At 57.7% G+C, this 12,759-nt stretch overlaps 1 protein-coding gene across 22 annotated transcripts in view; it reads right to left on the bottom strand.

Annotated features, from left to right (window-relative positions):
* The window catches only part of NCOR2 (nuclear receptor corepressor 2), a 225,217-nt gene that overhangs the window by 76,791 nt on the left and 135,667 nt on the right, over nucleotides 1-12,759 (bottom strand). For all 22 annotated transcript variants that reach the window (XM_057525959.1, XM_057525958.1, XM_057525940.1 and 19 more), the window contains one exon: nucleotides 11,059-11,157. In XM_057525959.1, coding sequence (XP_057381942.1) covers nucleotides 11,059-11,157 — 99 coding nt within the window. The remainder of the gene's footprint in view (nucleotides 1-11,058; nucleotides 11,158-12,759) is intronic.

The raw sequence follows: 12,759 nt of genomic DNA on the forward strand, positions 1-12,759 counted from the left end.
ATCATCCACTTCACAGCATTAATAATAAAAAGAGCTCCAAGTGCCATGTGCCGGGCACATGTTTTATGTACTCCCTCATCTCCTTTACCAACCCCCATCTTTCTCCCATTTTACAGAAGAGGAAACTGAGGCACTGCCAAAGCTGGGAAACAGCAATGCCAGGATTCAAACCCAGAGCCTGAGTTGACCCTGGTTACACCCAGGCCTCTCTCCCTCCTGCCATCTCCACCCCCCCCCCCCCCCCCCCCGCCACCTGCCCCACCCAGTCTCGTGAGGAGGGTCCAAAGTCCCAGTCAGCACTAGAACCCAGTCATTATTCCCGTTGCGTCCCACCCAGGTGCGTGATCCCGGGGTCAGACTCCATGACCTTCTCCCTGACACTCCAGGGCAGGGGCAGGCGACTCCCACACCCCACCCTCTGGGAGAAGTGGGTACGGCGACTTCAGAGCCACCCTGGAGCCGTGGCACAGAACCCCGTGGACGGGCTCCCGGTTTCCTGGGGCCTGAACTCCACCTCCCTCTGGTGAGGTGTCCGTGTGCCCCGAGCTGAGTGATGCGAGTGGAAAAGGATGAAAGGGAGAAACCCCATGTCAGTCCTGGTCTTAAACGTGGTTTCCACTGGGAGGGACCGCCAGGCACAATGGTGACCACCTGCCTGGCCTCCTGGTGGGCACAGGAGGTGAGCGGCTGTCGTCGGGATGCTTGCTCCACTCACTCTGGGAGATTGACGGCGTGAGAGGGAGGCCCAACTGCCAGGCCCCCGTCAGCCGCCTCAGTCCCCGAAAGCCTTCGACGTCAGAGGACAGCAGATATGGCGATGGCTAACTCAGGGACAATTCACACCTACTAGGGCTCCGCTTCTGATCTCAGGCCCGTCGCGGATCGCAGAACAGCACTTGCTGTGTTTCATGGGCAATTTAAAGCCACTGTTCTCACAACTGCACACACAGATCACCTGAGGAGCTCTGGGAAGTCCCGACGCCCAGGACCCACCCACACCAGTCACATCAGAATCTCAGGGTGAGAGCCCGGCATCAGCGTGTTTAAGTTCCCAGGTTATTGCAATGGGCAGCCAGGTTTGACGACCAGAGCATAAGACAAGGAGCCAGCAAACTTTCTGTAAGAGCCAGATGGTAAACACTTTAGGACCATTGGTCCATCGGTCTCTTTTGCAACAACTGACTCTGCCGTTTGTAGCTTGAAAACAGCCAAAGTGTAAACAAGTGAGCATGGCTACACGCCAACAAAACTGTTTACAAACACGGGTGGGGGGCCAGATTTGGCCTGCAGGCCATAGTTTGCCCACCCCTGCTCCCGACTAGCACTGTTCAAACTGAAATGCACACACGAACCGCCTGGGGATATTGGGAAAATGCAGATTCCCACTCCGTGGGTCTGGGGCAGGCCTGAGACCCTGCATTTCTAGGTAGCTCCCAGGGACGCCAGATACTGTTGGTTGCCAGACCACACCGTGAGAAGCAAGGCTTCCGGGGGTCCCTGTTTCACGAAACACATCCAGGACCCTTGCCGCTGGCAGCAGGGGATGCCTGTGGACACGGGAGAAGAAGCAGAAGCCAGACTCCACCGTCTCAAATGATTCTGGAGCTCAGGACGACGCTCACCTTTGCTTTCCAGACATGCCATCGGTCATGCTGACAATGGGCTTCGTGCCCAGCGCTTGGTCGTGAACGTCCCTCCCAAACCACAGCACAGCTCTGAGGAAAACCTGGCCGGATCTATGGTTAGCCAGAGCCAGCAGTTCAAATCCCTGAGGGACCCCTACTTCCGGAGCGCTGAGTGCTGGACAAACTGAGCCTGCTCTGTGCTGAAGCCCCAGACTGGGAGCTGCACAGAAAATGATATGAATAAAAACAACAAATGCTGATGAAGCACAACGAACACGTGATGAGGCTTTCTCCTCCTCATTTGATACCTGCAGTTCACAAAATCCTCCCAACAATGCTGGCATTATCTCTGTTTTATAGAAGAGCATACAAAGACACAGAGAGGTTAACCCACCAAAGGTCACACAGCATTTCCGAGCAAGATCCTACAGGCAGGTGCTCTGTCTCTCACCCTGGGGAACCACAGGCTCCTCTTCACCCCCGTTTAAGCCAAACTGTTCTTTCCCTCCACAAGCACGCTCTGAGCCCCCATGGGGCACACCAAGTCACAGAAAATACAGTCCCCAACCTTACGGAGCTAGGACGGGACAAATGGAGGCTGCAGGGACAAGAAAACTTTAAAAAGGCCCAGCACGTGGCAGGTGTGACAGTGATTCATCCTGACCAGCGGGGATGAGGTAGGAGGCCTCCGAGTTGAATCTCCAAAGGCTTTTGGCGGAGAAGGATGAGAGGGGACGTTTCAGGGAGGGGACTTCTTCAGGCAAAAGCATGCCGACGTGAAATCGCCCACGGTCCTTACAGAATGACATACTAGACTTGGCTGCAGAGCTTGACTGGCTTTAACGCCCGTGCTCAGAAATACGGGAGGTGCCCTGACAGCACCAGAGGGCTTTTTTCAGAAGGTGGAGGGTGGGCAGGATTGATGTGTTCCACGCCGTGTTTTAGGGCGATGCGGCAGCGGGTCAAGGGTGGGGTGGCCATTGGTTCCAGGAATGAGAGGAAAGAGTCCAGTGAAAAGGTAGTACCAACCATCCAGGGAGGAGCTGGTGAGATTTAGTGCTCTAAATGCCTGATGAGACGTTCCCGACACCCAGCAACACCGACTGCGGCACAATCTCACTCATTCATTCAACAAACACTCTGCTGAGCATGTACTATGTGCCGAGTGCCTCCAGTGAGCAAATCCAGGAGGGGTCTGCCCTAGAGACACCCTATCTCTTGGCAGTGGGGGAAGGGAGATCGCAGGAGCCCAAGGTTGGTGGGAGGAGTGGGGTCAGGGGTCAGGACCAAGACACAAGAGTTTTCTGTTGCTGGCAGCCCCTCCCTGACATTCGGCCCCCACCATTCTGATCCAGTTCATGTGGCTTCCTGGAAAAAAAAAAGGCAGGCAGGGGATGCCGCCTTGCCCCGTGAGGGGCGTCCTTTATGAGACACACAGATATAAGTGTGTTGGGCCGGCGCGTACCAGCTCACAAGTGCAGACTTCAGTTTCCAGGAATTTTGCAGGTTAGCTGTTAAAAACAGTCGTTATTAAAACTGGAAATGCATAACTTTACAATTAAAGAAATTATCATAAAAACAATGGTACTAAGTACTCAAAATGCATCCCTTCCCGATTACTTGACTCCATTTGGCTGTTATCTGTGCTCTCGCATGCCACTGCATCCACGTGGCAGAAGTAGGATATGGTCCCGGCCCCCGAGGCGCTATGCACGCCCCCTTCCCAATTCCACGTTCAGTGGGTGGCTTGGAATCAGCATGATGGGAGCGTTTACACCATGGTAATCGGCACGCGCTACAGTCGGGGCTTCGCCCCCAGAAAGCTGGTTGTTAGGCACTCACCAGCGCTCCGCTGCACACAGACGTGTCCCCAGAACTTGAGCAACGTTCAGCACCCTCGCCCGGGACGTCTGTTCTGCCTGCAAGGAGATGCCTGCTTGAGGCAGCTAAGGCTCTGTTTTAACTGTCAGTCGATCCTGTCCCGCCCCTTGGAATAAAATCAGTGGTCCACGGCACAAGGCCGGGCGATCTCCCCCCTGCCCACCTCACCTACCTCCCTAATCCCCACCTTCTCCTCCTGCAAGATGCCACACTTGTTCCTGCCTCAGGGCCTTTGCACTCACTGTGTCCTCTGCCTGGGAGACTCTCCCTCCAGCTCTGCCTGACCAGTTCCTTCTTATCGCTCAGGTCGGAGCCCAAAGGATCCCTCCTCTGAGAAGCCTTCAGAGTCAGCTCCCTAAAAGCTGCCCTCTCTCCTGTCAGCCGCCTCCTGACCCCAGCTTACCGTCTGTAACTGCTGTTACCACCTGAAATAACCACGCTAATTTACTTGTGCACTGTCCCTCTCCCACGTGGATGTGACAGCTCTGGGGACCTCGTCTGTCCTGTTCACTGTGGCATCACCTAGAATGGTGACATTGGGATGGAAGGATAAAACAGACTGGAACTTGGTCGCCGTCTGCCCTCCCCCGGGGCCCCCTCCTGTGGTGGCTGGAGCTGGCCCAGACCACACGAATGCTGCTCTTCTGGTAACCATTTCCTGTTTCTTGGCAGCCGAGCTTGAAACGCTCGGATGGGAGGTCTGTCAGCCCCACACAGCCTCTCACCTCCTGGGGTCTGACTGACTCACACTCACATTTTCCATGTCCTCCTGTCCCTTTGGTGTGGTCCGTCTCAGACGGTGCCGACGGGGAGCTGGCTCTCCCCTGCCACTGCATCACGGCCCGTGAGAAGGCCGTGTCTCTCGTCTCCCAAAAAGGCAGCCTAGCTTGCTGGGACCCTGGGGCCTGGCCTTCCTGAGAACTGTGTCCCCCGGGATGTGTCTGGGAGACTGTGGGCCTAGACAAGCCTCCCATAGGTCTCTGCCCACTTAGCACAAAACTGGGCAGGGAATCAGGGACATCTGCTTGCTGGAGCCCTAAATCTGGACACAATCCCGCCCCCAGCGGAGCGGAAGCGGCCGCCTCCCGCGGGCCTGGGCGGCCCGGGAAAGTCCAACCGACCCGCAAGCTGGAGGCCCACCCGGCCGGGGTGGCGGTTTGGGGCAAACACGCTCGCGCTCACCCAGCAGGCAGGGACAAGCTCAGCCCAAGCTGGGGCCTGCTACGCAGCCCCTCCGGACGGCACCGGCACCGGGGCGAGCCGTCAAGCGATTTCACCGGCCCAGGGGGGGCGGCCAGGGTCTGGGAACCGGCACCGACTGCATGGGCTGCCCCGCCCCCCGGGGACGCGCTTGGCCAGCCCTGGCCTGGAACGCCTTGCCTTCCGGTCACGCTGTCCCCTGTGCGAGCTGCCTGAGGCGCGGGAGTCTCTGGAGTGCAGAGCAACTGGGAGCAAGGTCACCTGTCCCTCGGCAGGGAGCTGGGAGAGGAGGCGGGGGAGGGGAGGGAAGATGAAGGAGGGTGGGTGCGGGGGACACAGAGACAGGAGAGATGGGGGGAAGAGGGCCTGCAGGCCAGAGATGGGGGAGGGAGCAGGCCCCACCTCCCTGGACTTCCCCCGATGACCCCCCAGGAGCGGGAGGCTGGGCGCCCTGTCCCCGCGCCCATCTCCGTGGGAAGAGAAGACAACAGCCCATGTGGCCTCGAGGAGGAGACCCCAACCGGCCCAGCTCCCAGCTGGGGCCCCTCCCCTCTGCGGTCGCATCACCCTGGGGGGTGGAAGCAGGGGCACTCACCCTCGGGGACAGGCCACCTCCGCAGCACAGCCCCCCCATCGCCAGGAGGGCCACGTGGCCGCCCCCGGTCACTGCTGCGGAGCTGGGCCCTGCTGCCTGGGCCGCACTGGCTTCACAGCCTCGGTTCCCCGACAGTTTGCATAGTTAAGCCCACTTCTGACCGCGGCATTCCTGGGCTCCAGCGCTGCAATTAGCTGGGATAATGCAGCCCCTCCATCCATGAATCATGAACGATTAACCGCTGTGCCGTCACCAGTGCTCCGAGCTGGCCCCCGGCTCCGACGGTGATTCACCTCGAGGAGAGGACGCTGGGGCGCCACCCACAAGCTCCCCAGCCACTCACGGCCGGATCTCGGGGGCTCGGGTCCAGGAGGTGAGGGCTCGGCCCCCTCCTGCCGAAGCCCAGCTGTGTGGGGCTGGTAGGGGGTGGGCGTGAGGGGGCTAGAATTCCTGCGTCTCCCTCTGTCAGAATACGGGGAAGCTTCTGGAAAGTCGGTGGCATCCTCTCTTAAACAAGAAGGGCATCCTCACACTCCAAATGGCCAACACGTGTCCCAGCCACGGCAGGGCCAAGCAGCAGCGCAGAGGACGCCGGGGCGGCCTTGCCCTCTCGGGTCATCGAGGGTCTGAGACCAGACACATCAGACGGCCAATACTTTTCATGGAGGAATTTTATATCCCCTTTCCTAACCATCCACGCTTTCGAAAGGCAACCACCGCAATGACGAACAAGGGGCTCGGCACAGGGTGTGGTGAGGCCGTGACGGGGCGTGTGTCACCTGAACACACGAGGTGACATCTTGCTGCCAAATCTGTGCTTAAGCATTGGGGCAAGTCAGGACCACCGCAGAGTGTAGTTTGCAAATATGCAAACGTGCAGGATTCATCCCCAGGATGGACTGGCCAGGTCCCTTTCTAGAAGGGGCCTCCGCCACTACGAATGCCCTCAGCCTCTACGGCCCCTGGGCTAAGACCTGGCCCTGTCTGCCCACCTGGGAAGGGCCATTCCAGCTGCAGAGCACAGCCCCCAGGGTTGGTCCAGGCTGCCGTTGAGCCTGTGCCCCGCCTCGATTGCCCCTTCTGCCACTCTGCTCCCCTCCCTCCGCTTCCATGGCAGGTGGGGACTCCCCAGTAAACACCCCGAAGGCCGAGGTGCTGAGAGGGTCCAAGAGCAGCAGGAATACTGCCAGAGCACTTGTTAGAAACGCAGATCCTCAAGCCCCACTGAGGGGCGTGACCCAGCAATCTGTGTTTTCACAAGTCCTCGTGGTGAAAGTTCAAGAACTTCAGCTGGACGCCAGCTCCATCTCAGGGTCCACAGCTCAGCCTGCGACACATCCCTCCCTGCAGCCCAGGAGGGCACAGCCCAAGGACACTGGCCACGGCCAATCTGGAGTGGATGGTGGTATCAGGAGAAGGAAGAAGGCCTACGATCTGGGGAGAATAACTTCCCACCGTGGGTTCCCCTCCTCCCCAGACTTGGGGATTTGAGCCTGGAGCCCGAGACAGCCTCCCCTCATCACCATGGCAGGAATGACCGGGGGAGGGGTGCTGGTGGCAGGTGGGTACCCCTCTGTCTGTGGCCCTGGGCCATGTCCAGCCAACTCAGGAAATGCGCCTTCTACAAGGCGGCAGCCTGGAGAAGGGCCCGCTCACTGACACCTCACAAGTCCCACCTCACGTCTACCTCAGAGGCTCGTAATCGGGACGGGCTGTGAGATGCCGAGACAGCTGGGCTCGGCTGACACCCTCTCTCTAGCTTCCTGAAGGATCGTGGTCTCGTACGGCTCTGAAGGTGAAGCTTTACAGCCCTGGCATGCAGTAGGCACTCAATAATTGCCTGCTGGATGACCACACGATACCGTGCATCCGACGCCTCTGTGGAGGTGAGTGGGGGTCAACCTTAGAGAAATGAAGCGGGAGGGGCCCATCCGAGGGGCGTCTGTCGGGCTGACCAGCTGAGCGGTGCCGCGTGGCCATCCTCAGCTACGGCGTGGCCGGAGCCACGGGAACCACGTGAGGCTCACAGCCTGTCCCAAGGTTCTGAGCTGCCAGGGGTGGGCCGAGAATTGATCGGACACAAGGATGGGACAGCAGAGCTGTCACCTGGGCGCCTGCTATGCCTCCGAGGCTGACTGCTCCCCTTCCCACGGTGGATCGCTCTCCAGGCTCATTCCCACCCGGCTCTTCTGGCTTCACAGAGCAGAGGGTCTCTGCCTGCCTCACACCCGACCTCCAACTGCTCACAGTATCAGCCCACGGGGGACCGCCACCGCCGGTACCCATCCGTCCATCCACGTGTAGTTGCCCAAGCACATACACCCACACCCACTCCGTGCCAGGCTGGGGAACCCCTACCCGTCTCACTGGGAGACTTATCAGCAGGATCACAGGTTTTATCACATCAGGCCCGCTGCAGCAACTGCACCTTGAATTACCCAGAGGGGCTGCGGGGTCGGTGTCTGCCGTTTACTTCGCTGTCACGGGGCAGAGGGAAGAGTTACGGCCACAAAGTCAACACTTGGGTTGACCCATTTATTCCATATTTATGAACAGGGCTGGCAGGCGGTGGTGAGGGCAGCGGACCTGCCTGGCACAGGAGCCCTTCCAGGGTTTGCACGTTAATTTCCGTCCCCGGCAGGGCCCGGGCCACATGGCACCTCTTTGCAGCCACAGCCGATCAGACGGGGGGGAGAGCCCCAAAGATACGTCCCGTCCCCCAAGGAGACGGGGGCCTCGTGCCCTGCCTTCTTCTCTCTTGCTGCAAGAGGCAGGGCACAGAGGCATCCCCGCTCCACCCTGGGAGCCCCAGCCTGAGACGCCAGCCTGAGCAGACCGTTAAACCTCACCAGACAAGCCCCATGTCTCTCAGCATCGTGGACGCCACAGCTAACCCAGGACAGCTCAGATGAAAATAGGAAGCCAACGCCTCTCCTCTGCTATAAAACACTCCAGGGCCCCCAGGGCCCTGACCCTGGACTCTGTCCCAAGTCACATAATCCTCTCCCTACCTCTTCCCCCAGCCTTACCATACTCCAACCCAGAGGTCTTATACTGAGGGCTGAGGACAGATTTCGAGAGCAAATATGAGTTGTCCGGCCTATCCGGTGCTTTGTTGTTATTGGTTCTTACGTGACGTAAGATTTAAAAATCAGGCAATTTCACATAATTCCCTATCTCCAGCTCATCATCAAAAATCAGATCTGGCAATACAGGGCCAGGTAGTCAAGAGTCACCTGGAGCTGATATAAGGCACAAGCTCTCTAGTTAGCCCCAGGCCTCACCATTCCCTATTGCCTCCTATGGATTCTCCATTCCTTCGTTCATTTAAGACCCTGGAAGGTATTGAGACCCCTGCTCCTAAGACTCTAAGGTACTGTGCACTCTCTCGTGTCCTGGTGCTTTTCCACCTGCTGTTCCCTCTGCCCAGGACACCCTCACCCTCGTCCTCCCAAGAGGCTGCTCCTCAACCTCATCTTTGGGGTCCCTTACTCAATGGAGCCTCTCAGGCAGACCACCGACAGGCTGACTTGGAACCACCAGTGTACACTTGGTCTAGACAACGAGCACAGAGTCCCCTGTGTCAGCACACCAATGTCCGACGGGCAGATGAGTCAGCTAGCAAGGCATTAACACCGTGAAGTGGAAGGCATGGCAGCCAGGACCAGGGGCAGGGGGCACCAACGGCCCCCCGCTCCCCAGGACTCATCCGGAGATAGCCCCTCCCTAAATGACATCAGCACACAGTCTTTGCCTCCCTCCACACAAATGTGGCTCTCAGCACAGGGTGAGGAGAATGGCCCAATCTCTCCCCATCTGACTCAGAACCCTTTCGTCTACAGAGCCCCCAGCCCAGCCACCAGCAAGGGCCTCATGAGCCCATCCACAGGGCCCCCACGAAGGCAGCGGGTCAGGGGGGCACTGGGAAGACGAGCAAGAGAACTGGCACACAGGAGATGCTCAACAAATAGCTGACGACGTTTTAAAAATCCATCTAGAGGCCTTTATCTCCCCCTTTATTTTGCCACAGTCCACACCACACCCTCCTTACTGCCTCTTATGCCGGCACATTTATGCTCCCTGCCCCGGCATTTATTTGAGTTTCTGCGTCTCAGTCTAGAAAAATTCCTAAATGCACTTCAATTTCTAACACGCCACAGCTAGGTCTTTACAACTGAACAGCGCCAAGCCAGTAGGCCTCGGTTTTACACATCTGTTAGATGGGCGAGCAGGCTGGCCAACGGTGGCTGCACAAAACTAGAGGAAAACCCTATCCACAAACCAAACACAGCCACCCTTCAACGATCCAGGCCAACGACAACCAATGCTCAGTCTCAATCATCTTGGCCTGACGTGCAGAATGCAGTGAGGGGTTGTTTACTCTCCCGTCAGCAGATTTGCTTCCCTAATTATATGTGGCTTAGCCAACAGAAAAGTGGGTCTGTACTCCTGAAGCACAGTTCCCAGAAAGCAAGAAAGGAGACACGGGATGCGGGCTAGGAAGCTGCGTGGACCAACCCATCATAGGCTATGGGGCTTGATCACAGAGTGATGGTTTCACAGGGGACACTGGGACCCCACAGGTGATGGCTGGACTTGATGCCCTCAGGGTCCGGCTCTCTCCAGCCTCGGGAAGGGAAGACGGTGGCCCCGGGGTAGGGGTGGGGGTCTGGGCTGGAAGATGCCAATGACAGGGAACACCCACCTAAGAGAACCTCTGTGTCCTGTCCTCCCAGCACATGCTAATCCCGGCCTTCGTCCCTTTCCCCTGTCCGGTCCCCCAGGCCAGAGGCCCCAGGGAAGGGGCTGCCTCAACCAGCTCCAGTCCGGCATCTAACAGCAGTGCCCAGAGCCTCCTGCAGTGTCCAGCCCGCATCCCTCCGCCTGCAGCACAAGCCCACTCCCCCTCACCCCCCTACTCCCAGCATCTGCTCTGGGCTGATTCTTAACAGCCCGGAAGTGAAACAAATCCCTCCCCTTCCCTCCATCTCCCCAACACCAAAACACTCGCGAGCCCCCTTTAAAATGTGTGCCACTGACCCCCTTCATCTTTAACATAATTTACGGAATTTTTTTTTAAACGAATTCCCTTTTCCTCTAACTCAGAGGTCAGCGGACTTTTCCTATAAAGGACCAGAGAGTGAATATGTCAGGCTTTGCAGTTTCTGTCAGGACTACTCAACTCTGCTGTTTTAACAGAAAAGCTGCCACAGTAATATGTCAACGAATGGGCATGGCCGGGTGCCAATAAAACTTTATTCACAAAAACAGGTGGCAGGCTGGACTCACCCGAGAGCCATAGTTTGCCAAGTCCTGCTCTAACTTAAATCATCCTTCAGTCATATCCGAAGCACTGATGTCTGAAAAACGGCAGGTTGACGTACTGGCTGTTTTTTTCTTTCACATGTGCATTACGACAAAACGCCAAAACTTATTTCTAAATTTTAAATGTTAAGTTTGTAGAACAGCCCAAGTCATCCTGGAAGCCCAGCCCTTGCTCTGGGAATGCGACCCTAATCCACCACAGGGACGATGGGTCACCAAGCCCGGAGTTCTAGAATTTTCCAGGCTGACGGTGGAAGGGGCCATTTCTCCCAGGTCTCTTCTCTGCTGCTGGGATAGGAGGAACACCCCCAGAGAGGGTCTCCCAGCCACCACTGAAGGGGCCCAAACTGAGGGACCCGCTGCTGAGAAACACGAGATGTCACCGCACGCTGCCCCCGAGCACGCCGGGAGCCCGCCCCGCCCCCTCCTCACCTGGCCCTTGCCGCGGCGCCGGTAGCTGCGTCTCACCAGGCTCTTGTAGTTCTCATTCTTCTTGGTCAGGTAGTAATAGAGGACACACTCAGCCACCGTCTGCAGGATGGAGAGAGAAAAGAGCTCTGAGGCGTGTGCAGTGCAGGCGGTCAGAGCAGGAGGCCGGGAGCCAGAGGCCTGGGTTCCAATCCTACCTCCTCCAGGTACTGGCTGGGTGACCCTAGCCAGCTTACCTAACCTCTCTGGGCCTCGGTTTTCTCACCTGTGTAGTAGCGGTACTAATAGCACATATTTCACAGGGTTGTCATGAAGACCAAGTAAGTTAATACACATACGTGGACCACAGAACACACCCTGCAGAGGTGCTAACCTCTTCGTATTGTGGTTGGTGCTACTGGCAATCGTAACGATGAAGCTGTCGCCTGCCATCCCAGCCCCAGGAGAACAACGCCTCCGGCTCCCCAACTCGGGTCCGTTCTCTCACCCCAGCTTCCTCCTCCCTAACATTTAGGGCCCTGCATAACCTCTTCCAAGCTTCGTGCATCCAGCCTAATGTCGCCACGCAACTCTTCGTCTCTTGGGACGTTTATGTCTTTTCTCTGCTTCGGTCTTTGCCCCGCGGACCGGGGTCTGAATCCTGGCACCGCCACTTGCTGAGCAAATGACTGGCGCTCTCGGAACCCCACCACCTCCTCGTCCAAATGGGACCAGTAAGAGGGCATCGTCCTCAGAGAGCGACTGAAGGACAGAACACGACGATGCCGCCACCTGTGGCCACGGGGCCCAGCCCAGGTGACAGCTCGCCAATGCCAGCAGCTGTTACTGAGTTGAGGTAAAATGTTTCCGTGATGCTCGGTGCTGGTGCCAAGCCCGGAACTGGCCTCTGAGGGGCAATCGTGAGGGCTGCTGGGTGCAGAGGACGGCTGGGCCTCAAACCCCTGCGTCCTCATCCACTTCCTAGAATAGACTGTGAACAGAGGCTGCCCCCAAGCTCAACCTGACCACGAGCATGGCCCGCAAAATAGTTAAGAAAAACGTTTTATAATCAGATGCCAATATCCGCAAACTGGGGGATGTGGGTGTCTGACTTCCCCTTGAACAATTCAGGAGAGTGCCTTCCCGTGCTGGGCGACCACGGGCTGGCCCTAAGCGTCACTTGCCCCTGCAGACAGGCACGGGCTGGCCAGTCCACCGAGCTCCCACCCTGCTACTGGCCTCACTCACCACCAGGACACGCCAGTCCCCAAAGGCACAGCTGGCAGCCCCAGCTTCAGACCCTTCTGGAAGCTCTATTTAAGTCTCAGCTTGGGCTGCCTCTTAGCCAAAGAACACCGTAAAGTTTATTCTCCAGCGTAGAGACCTCTGATTCCCTCATTCAAACAGTGCTGCTCTACTGCCAATTTCTGAAACCCCCGCGTCTATCTCCGGGGAGCCCCAACCTATTGCCTCCTGGGTTGTCCACACCCCTAGTAAGAAGCTGTCACTAACCCAGAGGAGAGGCTATTTATAGGGCTTGCTTCTCCACACTGGTTTTTCAGGCCGGGAGAGATTTCGCTTCCCCACGCTGCCCCATCTCCCTCCTTCTATGGGTATCGGCTCATTGAGGGCAGATGCTGAAAACAACTGTTACCCTTTAAAATACCCGCCTGGATCCGGTTCCGACCGCCCTCCCACAGCGAGGAAGCGTGAGGCCTCCAGTAG

This window comes from Balaenoptera acutorostrata, chromosome 13 (assembly GCF_949987535.1).
Source record: "Balaenoptera acutorostrata chromosome 13, mBalAcu1.1, whole genome shotgun sequence".
NCBI lineage: Eukaryota > Metazoa > Chordata > Mammalia > Artiodactyla > Balaenopteridae > Balaenoptera > Balaenoptera acutorostrata.